The 19641-nt window shown below is 36.5% G+C and overlaps 1 protein-coding gene across 4 annotated transcripts in view; it reads right to left on the minus strand.

Annotated features, from left to right (window-relative positions):
* ROCK2 (Rho associated coiled-coil containing protein kinase 2) overlaps window positions 1-19641 on the minus strand; it is a 94597-nt gene that overhangs the window by 12744 nt on the left and 62212 nt on the right. For all 4 annotated transcript variants that reach the window (XM_025149412.3, XM_015276087.4, XM_015276086.4 and 1 more), the window contains exons 6-24: window positions 18685-18829; window positions 15455-15593; window positions 13646-13737; window positions 12711-12870; window positions 11986-12049; window positions 10161-10240; window positions 9810-9858; window positions 9130-9265; window positions 8939-9030; window positions 8441-8687; window positions 7873-7979; window positions 7043-7202; window positions 5807-5967; window positions 3935-4119; window positions 2882-2951; window positions 1397-1500; window positions 1067-1253; window positions 639-732; window positions 417-511 (exon numbers count right to left, since the gene is read on the minus strand). In XM_025149412.3, coding sequence (XP_025005180.3) covers window positions 417-511; window positions 639-732; window positions 1067-1253; window positions 1397-1500; window positions 2882-2951; window positions 3935-4119; window positions 5807-5967; window positions 7043-7202; window positions 7873-7979; window positions 8441-8687; window positions 8939-9030; window positions 9130-9265; window positions 9810-9858; window positions 10161-10240; window positions 11986-12049; window positions 12711-12870; window positions 13646-13737; window positions 15455-15593; window positions 18685-18829 — 2367 coding nt within the window. The remainder of the gene's footprint in view (window positions 1-416; window positions 512-638; window positions 733-1066; window positions 1254-1396; window positions 1501-2881; window positions 2952-3934; window positions 4120-5806; window positions 5968-7042; window positions 7203-7872; window positions 7980-8440; window positions 8688-8938; window positions 9031-9129; window positions 9266-9809; window positions 9859-10160; window positions 10241-11985; window positions 12050-12710; window positions 12871-13645; window positions 13738-15454; window positions 15594-18684; window positions 18830-19641) is intronic.

Below are 19641 nucleotides of genomic sequence, written 5' to 3' on the forward strand. Positions count from 1 at the left end.
TGATGACATTTTCACTTTAAACACGTTTCTTTGGAAGACTTCTACTCATTTAAATGCTCTTCAGTTTCAATAAGCTAGTGGATTAAAATGCCACTTACTGTTAAAAACAACTGATACCAAAATCAGAAATAACATTTTATGATAATTACAGAGGAACATAAATCAAGAGAAAAATTCATCTGATTGAAATCAAGACTTATGTTGGTGGACTGCATCACGATTAGGACTTTCTCTGCAATAAATGATGAGGATGCAATTTCACTACACTTAAAGTCTACTTAGGAGAGGCAAAAAAAGATAAATTTGACATATTTTACCTTCTCAGGGAAAGAATGAAGTGTAAAGTTTTCTACTATAAATATGAACACTTTACTACTAAATCATGGACACTTATCTCTTCAGATACATTTGCTTACCTGGGTTTTCAGTGTTCTTTCATTCAGCAGTTGTTTCTCAAACTGTGCTTTAATATTTCCTATATTTGCTTCTTCTTCTTTCAACTTTGTAATTTCTGAAACAAGGTAATTCAAACAAACAAACAAAAAGATATAAATAAAAGCACACTAAAAAAGCAAATAGTACTTTTAGAAACAAAACTATAGGCCTGATGAATTGTGCTTGGTTCAGGGAATACGTACGTTCTTGTTCTTCCTTCAGTTTGTTGTTTAGTTCTTCTTTCTCATTAGCAAGGTTAGCCACATCGCTTGTTAGTGTTCTGTTTGCTTCCTCCAACTACAAACAAGAAGTACATGTGACCATGTATGTAAAAACACATGGCATATGAAAACACTACAGCACAGATGGAAATGCTTCAGACAGAAACCAGAACAAGTGTAGGATGACTGGCACAGAGGCACAAAAGAGATACAGGGAAGAAACAGGATACAAGATTTGTTGTTGTTGGTTTTTTTTTAGCTAGTTAATTCAAAGAAAATAAATAGTTTTAAATATCAGAAGTAGTTGCATAACAAATTTAAGTATGCTAAGTAACAATGGATAGCCCAAACTGCAAATGAAACTCGTGCTCACGTACATCTCTACCAAAATAATGATGTATATTACTCACAGAGGCTATGGTGGCATCCTTCTCAGCAAGTTCCTGTTTATGCCGAGCCATCATTTCTTTAATCTCCAGTTCCTTCATAATCTTCTCTTTTTCCAAATCGGAGTACTGTTCTTCAGCAATGGAACGTGCAAGTTGTTCTGAATCTGCTTTTGTCAAAGTGATTTCTAGCTGTGCTGCCAAGGAATCTCTGCAAATTATTGATACATACTGTTAACTCAAAAAACGGGAGGTTACTTAAAACAAACAACAAAACAAAACAAACCACTAAATCCCACCTGAACAAAAATAACAAAGCTATCCTAATCTATATATTAACAATACAACCAGTACCTCTCGTCCTGTAACTCTTGTATCTTTTGCTGCATCTCTTTACAAAGTTTGGTCTTTTCCTCACATTCTTCTTTAAGTTCTCGAACTTGCGTCTTATACAGAGTCTAGAATTTGAAGTAGGAAAGAAAAGGATGTGACTTACATAATCTAGCTTGAAGGTACACAAAAATTGATACAAGATGACATGGTATGCTGTTCTTTAACCGTATGCTCCATTCAAGCATAACTGTCCAAAGCTTTCTCCAAATTTAAGCGAAGGTCATCAGAGGTCAAAATGATTCCCAAATATTATTTGCTTTATTTTTGTTGTTGTTGCTATTTGCATGGTGTTCCCTTGTTTTTTTAAACAACAACAAAATAAACCCACTCTCCCTCCCCCCCCCAAAAAAATCCTGTGGATTTGTGATCAGGGAGATGAATGATTTATGATTTATACATCTGTAAGCATAATGTGTATAAGACTGGCAAACTGAATTTTCTTTTCTCTACTACTTCAAAACCTTGTTAGAAATAGATTAGGCAGAGCTTGGATTTTAACCATACAATTGCCTGGTGACAACATGAGAGCCTGAGAGGAAAAGGATAAAGGAGGAAGAGAAAAGTAGATCAGGGAAAATGTGAAATTTACCTCTTGTGAAGTGGATACAAACTTTGAGCTACAGAGGAAATGAAAGAAAAATTACACTGCTCTGTACACTAAGAATGGCTGAATACAGACAGATTGCCAGTGGACTTGGTGTGCAAAGCTTTCAAGATCAAGTCCCTCAGAATTCTCTCTCTGGTTCATCCCGAGCAGTCAACTGACTTCAACCTTCCTTTTTTTCCTCTCCATTGACATGTGTAGTTTTTGACCAGCTACTCATCCTCCTCAATGATATAAAGACCACAGTAAAAGTGTGAGTTTCCTTAAATTCTCAAGCAAGACCTTTGGCCTTTTCTTTTAGTATAATTGGCTATGCACTATTAATTTAAGTTAACCTTCATATGTTAGCGATTATTTCTAACAATCCCTACTTATTGTGCCTATTACACTGAAGCAAAATCTCTCAATGGGTCTTTGCCAAGTTTGGTTATTATGCAATAACTTTCCTCTAAGCCTTAAATGCATATGTTTGGTAATGCCACATGATTGTTTGAATACAGCTTCAATGCTGCCTGGACCAGATGCGGAATGCAAAAGTCTTAAAACATCCACAAAATTATTCACATTATGGAATGAGCTGCTCAACTTCTTCCTTCCCTTAACCTGTGCTTGGGATGCCCTTCCAAAGCTGGTACATTTCTTAATATGAACTATTTCATACCGCTTAGAGATCAAGAGCAAGGAGTGGTAACAGGGCTGCAGTCAAGAACGAAGGCAGACCCAGGATTAAGAATTAACTTTAAATTAGAAGGATGAAATGCTTCATGGCTGAGAGAAGAAGAAAAGGTAACGTTATACCTAATGAACAGATTGGTATAAAAGCAATGAAGCATAAAACATACCGAGAAATACTGTTCAGCTTCAAGTTGGTCTTGAAGCTCTTTCATTTGTCCATCTGCATCTTGACGTTCTCTAGAAAGCAATAAAATACATCAAAGAAAAGATATGAAGATTCCAAACAAGTAAACAGATACAGCTGCATTCACATTCTTTATATTCTGCAGTTCAATCTGAGTCTTTGTCAGTTTAATACTATTAGCATACTAGCTACAACAGTGTCACTGATAAAGCAAACAGCCACTGACAGAATGTTATTTCCATGTAAAACAGCACTGATCTGACAGATTGTTTTGGGTTTCTTGTTTGCTAGAGCTCAGTCTCTGAGAACTTCTGTACTCTTCGTCGGGCATCATTTCTTGAATTCACCTATTAAAATAACTCAGAAAGTCACTCAGTCACATAAGAAAAAAAGAACAGTAAGGTAGCAGAAAAGATTTCCACCATTATTTTGTTATGGCAATTGCCCGATTCAGCTTTCTACGTGATTAACTGCATCTTACTTGAAGAAAAGATGCATCAAAACATAAACCTTCAGAAGTTACAGAAGAGCAAAGAGTAAGTTACACATGATCTACACGCTAAACTTGTTTGTTTTTTTTCAGTCACAAGAATGTTCTTTGTGTAATTTTTAAAATAGTTATTATTAGTCAAATTATTCACTGTAAGAATTGTAAGAATTGCTAGGATTTAACATAACTCCTGTCTATCTGAAGCCTAACAGGTAGATTGAACACCCTTAGTACAGGATATTTCCACTGCTTATGCTTCATGGCTCTGTATTAGCATTACTGGCCAACTCTGATAACCTCTCTTAGACTGTCAATATTTTGTTGCAATAAATCAATCAATTATCTAAGCATTCTGCTAAATCCATGTGTCTTAACTCCTCCAATTATTCTGTCCTCCTCACCCTCCATTTTCTTTTAAACTTTCTTCTCTTTATTTTAGTTTTTCAGCACAAATCTTCAAGACCAGTGTGGCTCTTGGCTTTTACAAAAAGGAAATTACAAATCAGCATTACTTTAAAAAAAGTAAAATAGAGCAACTCTGCTTACTTGCGGAGTTCATTGTTTTGTTTCTCCAGGCTTAATTTGATTTCCTGAAGATGATTATTCTCCTGTTTTAGCTGCTTCTCTGACATTTTTAAGGTGTTGACCTGTTGTGTTTGCATCTTGAGGTCGTTTTGAGTGAGACAACGCTTTTGTGTTTCTTGTTCTATTTTTAAAGTCAAGTTTTTAACCTAAAAAATAAACAGAAACATGAGGGTTACAAATCTACATAGGGAAGTAACGTGTAAACAATGTTTGTTTTAGACACTTCCTATATAATTTGCTCCAAATGCAATGCCTCCTATTTATTTCCTTGTAAAGTACAACGCATACAGAGAGCAAAATCACACTATATGATAGAGGAAATTCTCAACTACTACTTTTCAACATCACCACCACCACTAGCTATGCATTTTTGCCACTGATGAGCAAGAGCCTGCATACTGCATTCGTAAAAATCCGCACTAGTGGAGGTGACTCACTGTTTCACAGCTGCTATGATGGCACTGTTGCTAGGAAAATGCTACCCATGCTGTCCATCTTCATCGGCCCAAACAGATGGAAGTCAGAACATGTCAAATCTGGACTATACAGCGTGTGCGTGGTGGGATAGTCCAGCTAAGACTGACAATGCGTTCCATGTGGTCTTCAAACTGGTATAGGGCCTGGAGTTATCACATTGCAGGAGAAAGATTGTCTTCTCTGACCTGACTCTGTAAGTTCAAGCTGTCAGCTTAGGCAGTGTTGAGATGTTATGGCCAGAGGTGATAGTTGTCTGTGTTCCAGGAAATCCAGAAGTATCATCTCTTATTCCTATCCCAAAAGACAGGGCACATCACTTTACCCACTGAGGGCTTCATCTTGAACTTTTTTTTTCTATGAGGAATTCACATTTGCCTGCTGTTTTGACTCTCACTTGTAGTGTGACACCACACCTCATCGCTGGTAATGATGTGATCCAGGAAGCTCTCACCTTTGGCCTTGTATTGGTTTAATAGGTCTTGACAAAGTTGCATACAGTGTTCCTTCTGCTCTTGTGTGAGCATTCATGGGACCCACCTGGTGCAACCTCTGCAATATTCCAACGCTGCCACCAATGTTTCAAGTGCAGTGAAGCCAATACCCAGCCCCAGACACAATTCTCTAATTGTAATCCTCAGATGAGCTGATCAAGATTCATTTTGTGGTATGACAGCTGTACATGGCCATCCTCAATGTGGCTCGTCTTCAACATCACTGTTGCCACCGCTGAAACACACCACCCATCACCTCACAAACTCACATCCACTGTTTGGTCTCTAGAAACATTCAGCAAGTGTCAGTGAATACCAAGGGGTGCATTTTTTTCTGCATGGAGGAATTCAATAACCTTTGCTTCATAAGCACTTCCATGTCAGATGGCATTCTGTCAGACTGCCCCTCTGCTGCCATCTGTCACATGGCAGAGATGTTCAGCCTCTACTGCTATACAACCAACATCCACCTATGACATCACGGGTCAACATAACAAAATAGGAGGCATTACTTTTGGAGCAATCCTCATACATTATTGTACAACACGCACACATGTTTTAATAGATAAATCTATTTCCTGAATAAAGTTATTAGTACACAATAAATAACCTAGTCTTTCTATGTGTCAACTTCATAGCATTTTACATTCCAGAATAAAAACTTTGATATCAGTAATGCTGGAATACTTTAGAAAAAGGAAACCACTCTGTAAAATTGACTTTTTAAAGCTCCAAATACAGAGAATTAAGAATTGCTGCCATCTACATTCACAAAAACATCCTAAATATGGATATAACAAAAGGAAAATACAAAAACATTTAAAACTAGCTTCCACTTAAGACTTCTTTTGTCACTGCTACATACATCTTCATTTAGTTTATCCTTTTGCCTAAGGAGTTCATTTATTTTCTGCTGTGATTGTTTGAGATCACAATCCAACATGGAGCGCTGCTTTTCAGCTTCTAACAACCGATTTTCTACTTTTTGCTTCAAAGCTCTCTCTTCCAAAAGTTTCTTCTCCATTTCTGTGAAGAAAGACATTTAAGGTCAGTCTGCAAATGAGTCAGAATAAAACAGGGAGTATAAAGGGCTGAAGGAGGTGAGGAAGAACACCTGCCCACATTAACAGTATGTAAAATGGTTGTCAGTTACGACAGGGATTGCTGAAGTGATTCATTAAATTTTTCACAATAAACTGTGAAAAAGCATCCCAGAGGATTCTTTGCACGCATTTCTGCCCGAGAACTATATCCCACTCTTGAGTTTCAATATAAATTCCAGTTCATTTTCAACACATTTGAGAAGGATAAAAGGGTGGCTTTCCCCTTAAAGAAATATTTTCTATCTATAGATCAAGTACTGCTTTGACTGTGATAATCTGAAATCAATTAAAGAGTTGAAGCTGTTGAGGAAATTGATGGACCAAGTGACTCATATGGTACATCTGAATCATTCTGCTTTTTTGGAACATCTGCAAGCTCAAAATTTTTGTCAATGCTCTGCAATTGGAAGGATAAGATCTGTAGGTTACTTTTTAAGCACTTACAATAAAGATAAACAATTTAATTCAAAAATAAGAGCCATCTTCTGAAATCATTTGCTACTTATCCCTCTCTCTAATACATTTCAATTGTTAGGAGATAAACCAGAATATGCATAGTGACTACAGAAGCCTAGCAAAGGCTTTACTTTGTCTAACAATATCTAGTAATCTATTTAAATTTTTAAGTTGTTGACATATTTTATTTAGAAAGAGGTTTAACCACACTGACAGAAGAAACAGATAATCTCCTGAAAATCTTTGCAACAGTTTTAATAATATAAATGTAATAATACCCTAGCTCAGAATACCGTAGCACAGAAAATGAATTAGTGATGTTGGCAACAGAAATTTACTCAAAGAGACTAAAACTGCCTGCCTTTAACCTAGAAGAACAAAGACAGAAGGATTACAACTGATTTACAGAGTTAATTATATTAGAGAAAGAACAGGGGATAGAGAAAACATGACTACATTTAAACTTCTACTACCACTAAAAAATTCTATTACCTACCCTCAATAATTTATACTTAAGTTTAACTGTGATGTCAAACACGTACCTTTCATGGCTTCAGATTTTGCCTCCTCTATAGATTCATAAATCTTATTTTTGTCTGCCAATCGTGCTTTTGTAGCTTTATGTTCAGCTTCCTCTTGCTCAAGGTTCTGCTGCATAACTTTGAATTTGTATGTCATATCTATTTCCATGTTGCTCTTTTCCTGTTAAACAAAAAAAGGGCATTAAAGTAAAACATTAAATACGTCAGGTTAAATACAAACTTTGGGACAACAGTAACACACTGCTTGGAAGTATGCAGAACACACAGCACAGATCCTAAGGTCATAGGAATTCATTTCTATCAATGCTCTTCTATGGATGGTAGAATGCTCTAGAAGCATGCAGCGACATTCCCAGTTGCAAAATGTTATAGAATTACAGCCTTAAAACGTTTTTGTAAGAAGAAGAGTTCAAAACTTAAGTTTTATTGAAGAACTGCTTCAGTACACTTTTCAAATGAAAAATTTGTTCTAAAAATATTAGCAAAACCTTTTTTTTTTTTTTTAATTTCTGGCAATACTGAGAGCTTAAAAAGGTCAGATTTCATAGCAAAAATGAAGTGCTATAACTGCACGATTAAGCTATACATCAGTGTACATTACTGTATACTTTACAAGTACAATGAATTGAAATCATAAGGGAATTGGGGTCTTCTTTCCCCACTTTTCAAACTTCCAAAACAATGAGAAAAATCCACAGAATAAGAACTGATGCTGAAAATGAGGCTTACTTTTTCACACAGGCTTTGCCTCCACGTCTCAATGAAAAAAATTCCAACCTTAAGAATTTCACAGTAACGTACCACAAATGTTCACTAAGAACTGCTGTTACCTTTTCTAAATCTGTAAGTTTTTCCTGCAATTGCCTTTTCTCCATTTCTAGTTTGGCTAATGCACTCTTTCCATTTTTCACTTCTTCTTCCAGGCTCGATATTCGACCTAACAAAAGAACAAAACATTAATGAGGCTTGGCAGCGTGTGAAAAAACATGCACTGTATCTACTTATTGATAAAACCTTCTGGTTCCAACTGTTAAGACTCTTCACAGTAGTTTTAGAAATCACCAGTAACACACACTTTCATCTTAAGTATCTCCCCACTTGTTTTCTCTGTAATGCATGTCATAGAATCATAGAATCGCTAAGGTTGGAAAAGACCCACGGGATCACCCAGTCCAACCATTCGCCCTTCACCAATGGTTCTCGCTAAACCATGTCCCTCAACACAACATCCAAATGCTCTTTGAACACCACCAGGCTCGGTGACTCCTAACTTAAATAACATTGTATAAAACAGCGTTGTAATTTAGTTTCTGCCCGAAACTCAAATAACATCACCAGAATGCCTTTTTACTTCTGAAACCAGAAAAAAGCTTAACTTCAGAACACTTGCTTCAATACCTTGTAAATCACTGATAATCTCTGATCCATGACTTCGATCTCTCCTTTCTGATTCTAGAGCTGACTGAAGATTGAGAAAGTCCTTCTCCAGTTTGAGTTTAGCGTTCTCTAGCAGGCAGTTCTTATCCTGTAGTTCTCGATTATTAGCTTCCAACTGCTGGATTTGCTTTGTACTTTCGGTCTGGTTTTTCCTTAACCTGGCTGCAGTTTCAGACTCCGATCGCAGCAAAGAGTTGGCCTCATCCAACTGGGATTGATAAAAACATACTTTAGACTAAACAATTAAAATGTAACATCTACCATCGCTATTATAAAATATTAGATTTAATAGATTAAAGAAATAAGGGAGTATTTCAAGATTAATTTTGAATATGAATACATGACAAGAAAGAACAGCTTTTAGAATTCCATTACACATTCTAACTCGCATCATTACCACTAAAATCTGAACTTCAGAAAGCAATTATTTTAAAATATACATATATAAAGTTGGCATGCCTGTCTTTGTAGTTGACTGATTTTCTCATTGGATATTTGAGAGTTCTGATTCCTCTTTTTTAAATCTTCAAGCTGATCTTTCAAACTGTTAACTAAAACAAAAACAATTCAGTTAATCACTGTAGTGAAAAAGTTTTTATCTTTTAAAAACCTACACCAAAACAGAACCCTTTAAGTATGGTTCAACATACCCTCATTTTCCAAATTGCGTTTCTTATCTGCTTCATGTTCTGCTTTTCTCTGGTATTCTGTATTCTTATGCTGAAGAAGAGCCTTCTCCCTTTCTAGCTGTCTGACTGCAGACTCTACGTTTTTCCTTGAAGTTATCTGGATATATTTAAAAGAACAAAACAAATCACATTAATTATGTACAGAATACTGGCAATCTGTAAGTGATTAAAAGACAGATTCAGTTTACTTCAAAGTGGAAAAAAGACGCGTGCCATTTGCTTCCTGCAAACACAGTGCATCAGAACGTTTGAACACATTCATCCATCCTAGACCAACTACAGCCAGGAGCTTCTATCACTCTAAGATTGAATGATGGTTTGCATTCAACAAATGCTATAACTTGCCTCGCAGCCATGAAACATCCATGTACTGTAAAATCTCAACATTCACCTGTATGAACAATACATTACGTTGTACATGCCCTCTGTAGATATGATACGTGTGCAGTAGGCATTAAGGTGCAAAGCTGAGCAAAACACAGACCTCTTACTGACACAGTCAGAACACACCAACAAATCAACTTGTGTTACTTGCCATAAATACATAGCTACAAAAAGTAGTCTGCTTGTCCCTAAGGAAAAAACTCAGATAATACAAACACTGAAGTTTTAATTCCAGTAATTAGTAACTACTGACTTACCTCTTCATCTAGCTCTTTCACTATCTTCTCTAAACGAGTATTAGCAGACCTGAAGGAATATGAAAAATATCTTTAAACCCTATTGACCACACACAAAAATAGGGTGTTTGGATGTGTTCAATTAATTTTATGTAAGATATTCTATTTTCAGCAATCACATTAAACTTCTAGGGCTGGGAAAGTCACTCAAACAATAGAGACATTCTTATGGAAGCACTGAGATAAGCAGACAGAGGGGGAGGGGGCAGGTAACGTAGCCCAGAAGTAAGAATGTTTAGCATTTAATTATTCAAAACCACTGTATAGTAATACTTCTTTACAAACATACCAAACACATCATAACAATCTCACCTGTATTTCTGTTCTAGTTCATCTTTGGCTTGCAATTCATTGCTGAGTTGTTCTTCTAACTTGCTTAGTTTTTTCTGAAACTGAGTAAAAAGTCAAAAAAAGCATTGTCTTTAAGTAAGACTGTTATCACATGAAATAAGGGTAAAGCAGCTCAATAACACAAAAAGAAAAAGCAAGGAAAATTAATTTAACCTTTAGTTATGTTTTTTTTAATTAATCAGCAGATTATTTCATCTCTATTTCTCACCTTTACAAGTTATTAATCTTGATGATTTTTATGATCCAAAATTTGCTGCATGCTGTATTAAAGCCAACCATCACACAATTACATAGAACAAAGTGACAGTCATAACATTTCTTTAGGCAAAAAATGTTGCTTCTGGTCCTTTGCTGTACTCTTTGCCTGTGTAGAGTCTTTTAGCTGGAGCACAATTTTTGGGACAGTCTCTTCTATATATGATTTAAAAATTAAAATATGGGGGGGAGCCTATGACCAAACTGGACAACGTTCAGAGAACATTACGAAATGTGTCCCATGACCTCACACAGAGAGGAATTCTTTCACAAGCAGAATATTAGAAACAGTTTTAAAGTTTGGAAATGTTTTGTTTTGCTTGATACGAGAAAGACATTATGAATCGAGTACCCCAAAATTCAAAAAATGAGATTATAAAACATGAATTTTGGAATTGCTTCATATCTTCAGGCTTTCATACATTTCCTTTCCTCCTTCATCCCTCTTCTACTCCCCACATATAACATGCAAAATCGTAAGATCTCCAAAATAGGGGCACTGAAAAGGACATTGAAACCTGGAGACTCACTTCTTGAGAAAATGGGAATGAAAAGAGTTGTCAGAAATGAAATGCCAAATTGTAACAACTGTCACAATAGAAAGCAAACGTTACAAACATGAAACTGTATTTTAAAGAATGGCTGCATTTTTATTTTTTTTAAAGGGAAACTAGAGCTTTTATTCTATTCACCAATGACAGGAAGGAAAGACGTGGAGCCCAATAAACATTCACATTTAAATTTACGTTGGCCAATACATTACGCATTTCCTTTTCAAAGTTTAACTATTAAGTACGTTTTAACAAATGCTAACAAACTACACTTGAGTAATACAAGTGGTTAAGTGGGAAAACGAAGTCAGTTAAATACATGGAGAATTAGTAGCCTTCTCCTCTCATCTGCATACTTAAACTCAGTTGGCAATCTTCAGAAGCTCAATAAACATGCTTCACACACTCACTTCAACCGAGAGAAAGATTTATGCTCAACAACATTCCTTTGTCACTATAGTTGACAATTTAATTTTCCAAACTCTGGATAAATGTGCCACGAATCACAGCGCGCAGCCAAAAACTGCAACCTTTCCAAGGGCGATGCTGTGTGGGGGCAAACAGAGCCCTACACATTTGTTTTCAAACCAAATTGTAAATGCCAGAAGAATCAGAGAAAAATGTGTACTCATTCATCGTTACAGTACAGTACCTTTACATTCGAGTACAACAGTTCATTCATAAGCTGGTACAATCATTTCACTGTTAACGTTTTGGTGAATAAACAGCTATAGTATTTAATGATATATCACGTTCACGCAAATTAAGTGGGAATCATTTGATTCCTTTCATAATTCAAATATATTCACCTCCTTGCTATCCTCTAGATAGAAATCGTCATTTTTATCAAGGAGCATTAAAAGAGTGCTCCCCAGAACATCTGATTCCTTGTTTTACACTTTGCCTCGTCCTAACAGATTTGACAAAATTAGTTAATCATTCCTTAATGCTTACAGAAAAAAAAAAAAAAGGGCACTAACCTCATTTTTACTAGATTGCACCGATTCATTTTCTCTGCAAGACTGAGAGGAGTCACTTAGCAACCTGTCAAAAACAAAAACAAATCCCCCCTGCCCTTATTCAAGTTTTCAACAACTCTGACAACCTCGCCATTAAATGCATTTCAATCGCTTCTCTCAAGCCTTATGTTGTCCTAACCTATTCTCAGAATGAAGCTTGTTTTACTCCAGTGAATCTTTCTGATTTGAGCCTTTTTAAAACTAAGACTAATATTTAAGACATTTTCAAATCCATATCAGCTTATCAGTTTTACTTAATACTCCCAGTTCTTTCACATCTATTCAGACACACTGAATATGACTAATCAAACAAAATAAAGGCAAGTAGATGGCAACCGATGTCCTAGCAAGCTATTACACTGCATAAACATTTTTCTAAACACCCAAGAAAAAGTAATTTTAGAGCTAAATTACAAACCTGGCAGCATTTTAAACCTACCACATAAATTTAAAGATACTATATATTTTTATGCATATAAAAATACTATTTATTTCATAAGAATTACGAAGGTAATCACAACTGATATATTCTGCTTAAACTCTGCATCTTCTATCTTTACAATTGAACATAAATGAATATAAAGCAATGAATAAATTAAGTATCTAGAGTAAAAAAAAAGAAAGGATAGGCTATATGAGAAATCTGCAAGTATACTTCTAAAAATACACATTAAAGTCTCACATACAAATTATCTCTATAGTAGGTAAATCCTATAAAAGGCAGCTGGTTTCCCACAAAGGCTTTGGGGATTGGAAAGGTTTCCACGTCTCCCTTGTCATCCTCAATGTCATCAAAATTACTGCTGTCTATATCACTGCTAAGCTCAGGAACAACAGGAGCAGCAGCTATAGAAAGGAGAGAAAAGATCAGAAGATTCAGCCTATAATGTAAGTTGTCCTGCTAGTTAAATGCATATTAACTGTGCTGCAGATCTATAAATATTACTGTGAAGATTTTTTTTTCCCTAAATCAAAGTATTTTTACATTTACACTAGTTGCTTAATACATGGCATATCTAATGCACACAATGTATTTGCAAAGGTCATCACATTTTAGAATGGAACACTAAATATAATCACCATGTTAGGAAACTTTAGTAAATATATCTTTAGAAGTTATGATCAAGCTCATGAATTAAAGTAGTTGTTTGTTTGTTTTTTTCCCTACAGCAATCAAATTCACAATTTCTTAAACGAAAGGCAGTGAAACCAACAAGCCTTAGCCACAGATTAAGAAAAAACTGAAACAAGGAAAAAAAAAAACAGACAACCCATCAAAACAACAGTAACAAAAGTCAGACAGAAATAGAACCCAACAGGCAGCCCTTCTGCTTCGATTTCTAAAACATCCAGTTCTGCTACTCAAAACAGAAAACTATAAATTAAAATATAATAAATACGAGAATACTTCCAGAAAGTAGACATTTCTCCTACTAAATCCTACTGATACAAGTTTTAGAATGTTAATGAGAAATAAGAAACTTCAGGCAAAATTCACCATAGACAGAAAACATTTACTTATCTTATAGAGCCTTAAAGTGTTTTTCATTTGTATTATTACTGTTAAGTAGCCTTATGCAAATATTGAATAAAAATATAACTTTCAAGCTAATCTACTTACTCTCTCGGATGTTGTCCCAATTCCACTGATCACTCTTAAAGAAAGGGTGATGCTTTATTTCTTCTACCCCATTTCTCCCAAGTCGCACGTCCCTGAACATAGCAATTAAGCCAAATTCACATTAGGAAAAACAGCACTTGTTTTGTTTTTATTATAACTTGCTCACACGCAGCAAAGAAGCTGTCAGTAAAGATTTTCTGTGTAAAGCACATCAATGGTCAAATAAAAGAAAAAAAAAAAGGAAAAACATACCAACCAATGATCCACAGTTTCTCATATGAAAATGTATTTATATAAAAATATATAATATTCACTCTCCCTGTAACTGCTTAAACGTCCAGAAGTTGGAGTCTGCCACGTGAGGAGAAAAACAAGAAAGGGAGCACTAAGGCAAAAGCTAAGAAGAAACTCCAAAGAAAAACAAAACGCCAGCACCGTAGGGGAAGAAGGAACTGCCAAGGGCCGGTGTCTGCCAAACCACATGACAAACCTTAAGACTCAAGTGAAGGAAGGTCTAACTTACTACACAGAACAGTTATTCAAGGCTGAACTGAAATAAATATTTTAAGAATTCCATCCCCTGCCCCATAACTAACCCTGACACGTCTATTGCTGATATTTACAATGAAGTAAATCTCAAGTTCAAAAAGAAACTTCCAGTTCGACCAAATGAAGTCTCAAAACTATATGCGAGAAGAGAACATAAAACCAATGCGTGCAACAGAACTAATAAATCATGGGGTGGATGCTTATTCCTTCTTGTCCCTCTAAGTGCCTCATCACTGATCACGCACACAGAAAGAAGGCATCTGTTTCAAATAAATTGCTTGAGTGCTGCATTAAATATAAACAGGAAGGCAAACACACGTAGGGGAAACAGACCTCGCTGAACTCACGTTATTCAATTCTGCTCCTGTTTTCTCTCTGCCCTGCAGCTATTGAGGGTTAGAAACACTTAAAGTATATCTTTACTGAGCAGAGCAATCCTCTCTGTGAATATAAAAACCATTATAAGGCAATTTATTCATTTATGATTGTTATTGTTTTTTTTTTTTCTACTGATCCCTCACTCCCTACAAGCTGAACATTGAGCTGCAGCCAAATTTAGGTGACACATCATCAATCCGGAGTTGAATTTGAACCTACAGTGTCATTTTCTTTAGTCAGAGAAATCTGAGGTAACCCCTGCTTTCTGGCACTAAAGAAAACTTAAGAGTTCAGGTCAAGACTGAGCTTATACAGATTAATATCAATAAAAAAAACCTCAGCTCCATGGTTCACTTGATGATTTGTATATGATATATATGTATATGATATATAAATCACTTGATGATTTATATATATCCAGGACAACATCCTTTTTCTCTCTTACCTATACTTATCAGTTAGTAACACTAATTCAAAGAGAAAAGTTTGAACATTCAATGAAATTTCAAACAAACTAGGCAAATATATGCTTGTTTTCATAGAAGTATGTTTTCAGTTTTTATAAGCAGTGTCCACTTCATCACAATTTGGTCCCAGCCTTTTGGGGCTTAAAAACTACTTCCAGCCTTACAGGTTTGTTGCTCTGTTTCATAGCACGGGGAGGATTTCTTCAGCACAGAGTACATTATGTATCAAGAGCTGCCCCCCAAGAAATAAAATACAACACCTAGAAAAGTACTCCATAAGAAAAACCAACGTGCAGATGATTTTGCAGAGGAGAATTGAAGAGAAATTAGTTAAGGTACCGGAAATTCATTTTTACAGTGCACGTGTTAGTACCATCTAAAGCAGAAATAGAACCAAAATAATGCATGCACATACCTGTCAGTTAAGAAGGCACAGATGAGGTTCTTTGCATGCTTAGAGATTTCTACATCATCTGGGAAATGTAATGAGTTCTTGTGATCCATAATTTTACTGTATGTCCCTACTAAAGAGTCTGCATAAAAAGGAGTATCACCTGAAAATAAAATGGTAAACTGATTGTGATTTTGAATAATGTTCAAGTAGTGTAAGATGAAGACAAAAAAGAGAAGAGGGACAAAATCTACAAGTAGTTTTGCCTAAAGCTGCTTTTTAATGAGGGAAATGGAGAGAATATGCAGGGTACAGAATAATATATACAACTAAAAATGTTCCTCTGACAAAACGCCTTCATTACATACCGAATTCCACATTTTTCATACACACATTACTACCAAAAATTTTGCTAAGTGATTTGTGTATTTTGTTCAACCTGAGTAGTGTCACTGCTCTCTAATTTACACGTTGGATGACACTTAGGTGTAACCGTCTCTTCGTGCTCTGTCACGGGTATAAGGCACTGAACCTCATTCACAACTTGCAAATGCACATTCCTTGGAAAGCCTCCACCACTGCTTTCCCCAGAGCATTTCAGAGACAGGCAGGCCAGCCCTGCCCCTGGAGCTGCCTGGGGAGCCTTCAGAGTGCGTCAGGCACTGCTAAACCCTCACTCGCTAATCTTGCTGACTGTTGAGTTGTATCATCTTGGGTGCCCACATTAGCACGGCCAGGGCTGAGATTTTAAAAGCCATCTTTCTCACCTAAAGTTCTGCAGCACGAAATTCAGTTAATTTTAGTTACTTTGCTGACATAAACACAGAACTTGGCAGCAAACTGAATATGAGCCAAAAGTGTGTCCTTACAGATAGAAGGACTGGCCATACCCTGGGCTGCACCAGGCCCAGCGCTGCCACTGGGAGAGGGGAGGGGTTGTCCACTCTGCTCTGCACTACGTGGCCTCACATCCAGCACCACCTCAGCTCCAGAGTTGGGCAGTACCAAATACTCCAAACCTTCTCACAGAATCAGAGAATCAAAAAGGTTGGAAAAGACCTCCAAGATCATTTAGTCCAAACGTCCACCTACCACCACCATTTCTCCACGAACACCTTTGGGGAGAGTGACTCAACCACCTCCCTAGGCAATCTCATTGGTGTCTGTTCTGTTTCATAATAGCAATGTATGTGGGAGTAGATCTGTCTTGAATAGCCTAATTATTTCTAGTTCAGTTACAAGAACCAGAAAAGCTATACAGTTATCTAAGAGAAGCTGCATGTTTCTTCAAACACTGTCAAATGAATCTGACATGAGCCTCAAACACTGTGTTTGCAAACAGAGTCACTGAAGGAAATCACGTTGGTGCTGTTAGACAGGAAATACAATCCAGATTGGAATAAGATGATGGATAACAAATAAACAAAAAAATTACAGGGCATAACTAAGCCCTGTAATTTTCAGTACGAAGGTGAAGCAGATTTCAGAAACATTTCAAAAAGACTGTGCAGAGAGAAAATCATATACCCTTTTCAGAGGCAGAAAGAAGCTGGGATTAACTAAAAAAAAAAAAGCAAGAAGACCGGAAGACTTCACAAAAAGCCAAAAGAATACAGATGGAATTCAACAGGAGGAGTACAGTGTTAATCACACATGGGATTATGACAAGTCCAGAACTGCAACAGAAACAAAACTGTTATTTCACACCCATCTGAAAGTGTGAAAATCACAGAGTTAATAAAAGCAAAGATTCCAGTCTAGAATGTAAAGAAAAAAAAAAAATGACGAGTACTGAAGGAAAAAAAAGTTGTAAAAAAAGCATAGCTTCAAATATTGTAACAAGATAGATAGCCTGTGGTAGGAAAAGTGCATGAAATTTATGAAATATTAGACATTTTTCAATACACAACTCCAAATTTTAGGAAAAACTACACCAAATATAAGCCCCCTCAGCTTAGCAACTCATACTGAAAGCCTGGAATAACATCATGATGACGCAGTGAAACGCAGGAGGATTTCTGTTCTAAACAAGTAGAGGCTCCTTCATATAATTCATCTCCTGCAAAAACTGTATCTCTCCTTCGCTTCAAAAAATGTTTTTGTTACAGTAATAACAAGGTGATCATCCTCTCAGATGCAGTAAAAAAAAACCAAAAAAACAGAAAAACCACACAACAAGCCCAGAGAAAACATTTCTGGGCATCTATGTCATAGAACCATAGAATTGCTCAGGTTGGAAAAGACCTTAAAGATCATCAAGTCCAACCACAACCTAACCACACTACCCTAACTCTAACAACCCTCTGCTAAATCATGTCCCTGAGCAAATGCCTAATATTTTAATTACTGAAGAAATTCATTTTTTGCTAAAAATACATATTTTATACATCAAAATGCTTTAATTCTGAAAGACGAGGAGATTTCAATTGCAGCATCTATCAAAGCATCAGAGAGGCTGCGGATGCTCCGCCCCTGGAGGTGTTCAAGGCCAGGTTAGATGGGGCCCTGGGCAGTCTGTTCTAGTACCAGATCTGGAGGTTGGTGGCCCTGTCTGTGGCAGTGGAATTGGAACCTGACGATCCCTGGGGCCCCTTTCAACCCAAGCCATTCTATGATTCTATGAAAGCATCTTTCAGAGGTCAGGATGCCAGAAACATCTCATCTGCAATATTCCAAAAACATGCTGATTTGTATTTTGAATAATTACATGCTCAATTCCTTCTTTCTGTAATCGGGCTATAATACTGATCTTCTGAGTATTTTAAGTTGCATATGACTCATGTCCTTAACTGATTATATTCTATGTTAGTTGCCATAGCAATCCAGTGTATTTTATTGGAAAATCCTGACACAAGCAAGAAAGAAAGAATCAAGCCATACTGCCAGAGACATTTTGACCCATCAGTAACAATTCCTAGTGCTGGGAGAGGAAGAAAAAGAAAACACAAAAACAAACAAAACAAAAACAGTTCTGTCCTTCCCACTCATTTCCCATCTCTGCATCCCTCACAGCTCAATACCGACCTGAAGATGGCATAAGCATTTACTGAGATTGTGAGGTAGTCGATCCAAGATAAAAATGCTGTGACAGCATAAGAGACAGAAAGCCAGGGGAACAGGGATGAAACAACTGCATCAGCCAGAAGTCAGAAGCTGTTAGATAATGATGTACAACCAGGCCCTGGTAGCAAAGCAAAGAGAGGCACAGCACAGACTAAACCACAGCCTTTTTAGGAGAAGAAATTGCTACTTACCAACTAGCATCTCAAAAAGGAAAACTCCTACGGACCACCAGTCACACTCCCGTCCATAATAACCATCACCCCCTTGTGATTTCAGAACTTCGGGGGATATGTAGTCGGGGGTTCCAACAGCCGTGTCACAGCGCACCATACCTGTCTGTGCAACAGCAACAATTCAAACAGCTCCGTTAAAACTGCTGCTCAGTCCTTACACAGAACTGCAGTTAGCCTATTAGTAGACCAGGAAAAAAAAAAAAAAAAAGAAAAATAATAACCCAAAATATTTGGTGTGAGGTACGTTTGAAAGCTCTGACTTTTATTCCAGAAACAGTACGAACTGAAATGACAAATGCTGATAAGTTATTCTCCCCTTTGTCTACACCAAACTATTACTCTTTATAGCAGCATTTCAAAACCGTGCACGTTTTGTAGTATTATCCTTGGTTTCAGTATGGACAAATGTGTGCTGTATTGGATGGTTCCTTATTTCACTGAATTCATAGAAGAGCTTCTGAGTAATTTTGATTATTTGAGTTAGGTCCTGCATAGCACATACTTAATATGTTTGTGTAATTCAAACAGTACATCAAATTATAGGTAAATTCTTATAGTCACACCTTAAGTTGAAAGTAAAAGCTATTTTTCAAGAACAACAAGGCTTAAGAAAAATAAAGTAAAATATAAGTGATTTTTATTAATGTAGTTATTTTCTTTTATTAATCATTTATTAACGTTGTGATGTTTTATCCTCTTTGCTTCACACTTTGCAGGAGCTAAATGATGCAGAAACATCATCACATATGCCAGCATGCTGCTTCAAACTTACAGCCCTGTTCCCTTTAATGAAATTCATTGCATTCATTCCGGAGAGACCAGATGGATGAATGAAATTAAATCCTGGATAAAGTCAAAGAAGTACCAAAAATACACCCATCTTTGACTCTGCCACTCAGCCTAAAGTAACGTCCA

Source organism: Gallus gallus, chromosome 3, assembly GCF_016699485.2.
Source record: "Gallus gallus isolate bGalGal1 chromosome 3, bGalGal1.mat.broiler.GRCg7b, whole genome shotgun sequence".
NCBI lineage: Eukaryota > Metazoa > Chordata > Aves > Galliformes > Phasianidae > Gallus > Gallus gallus.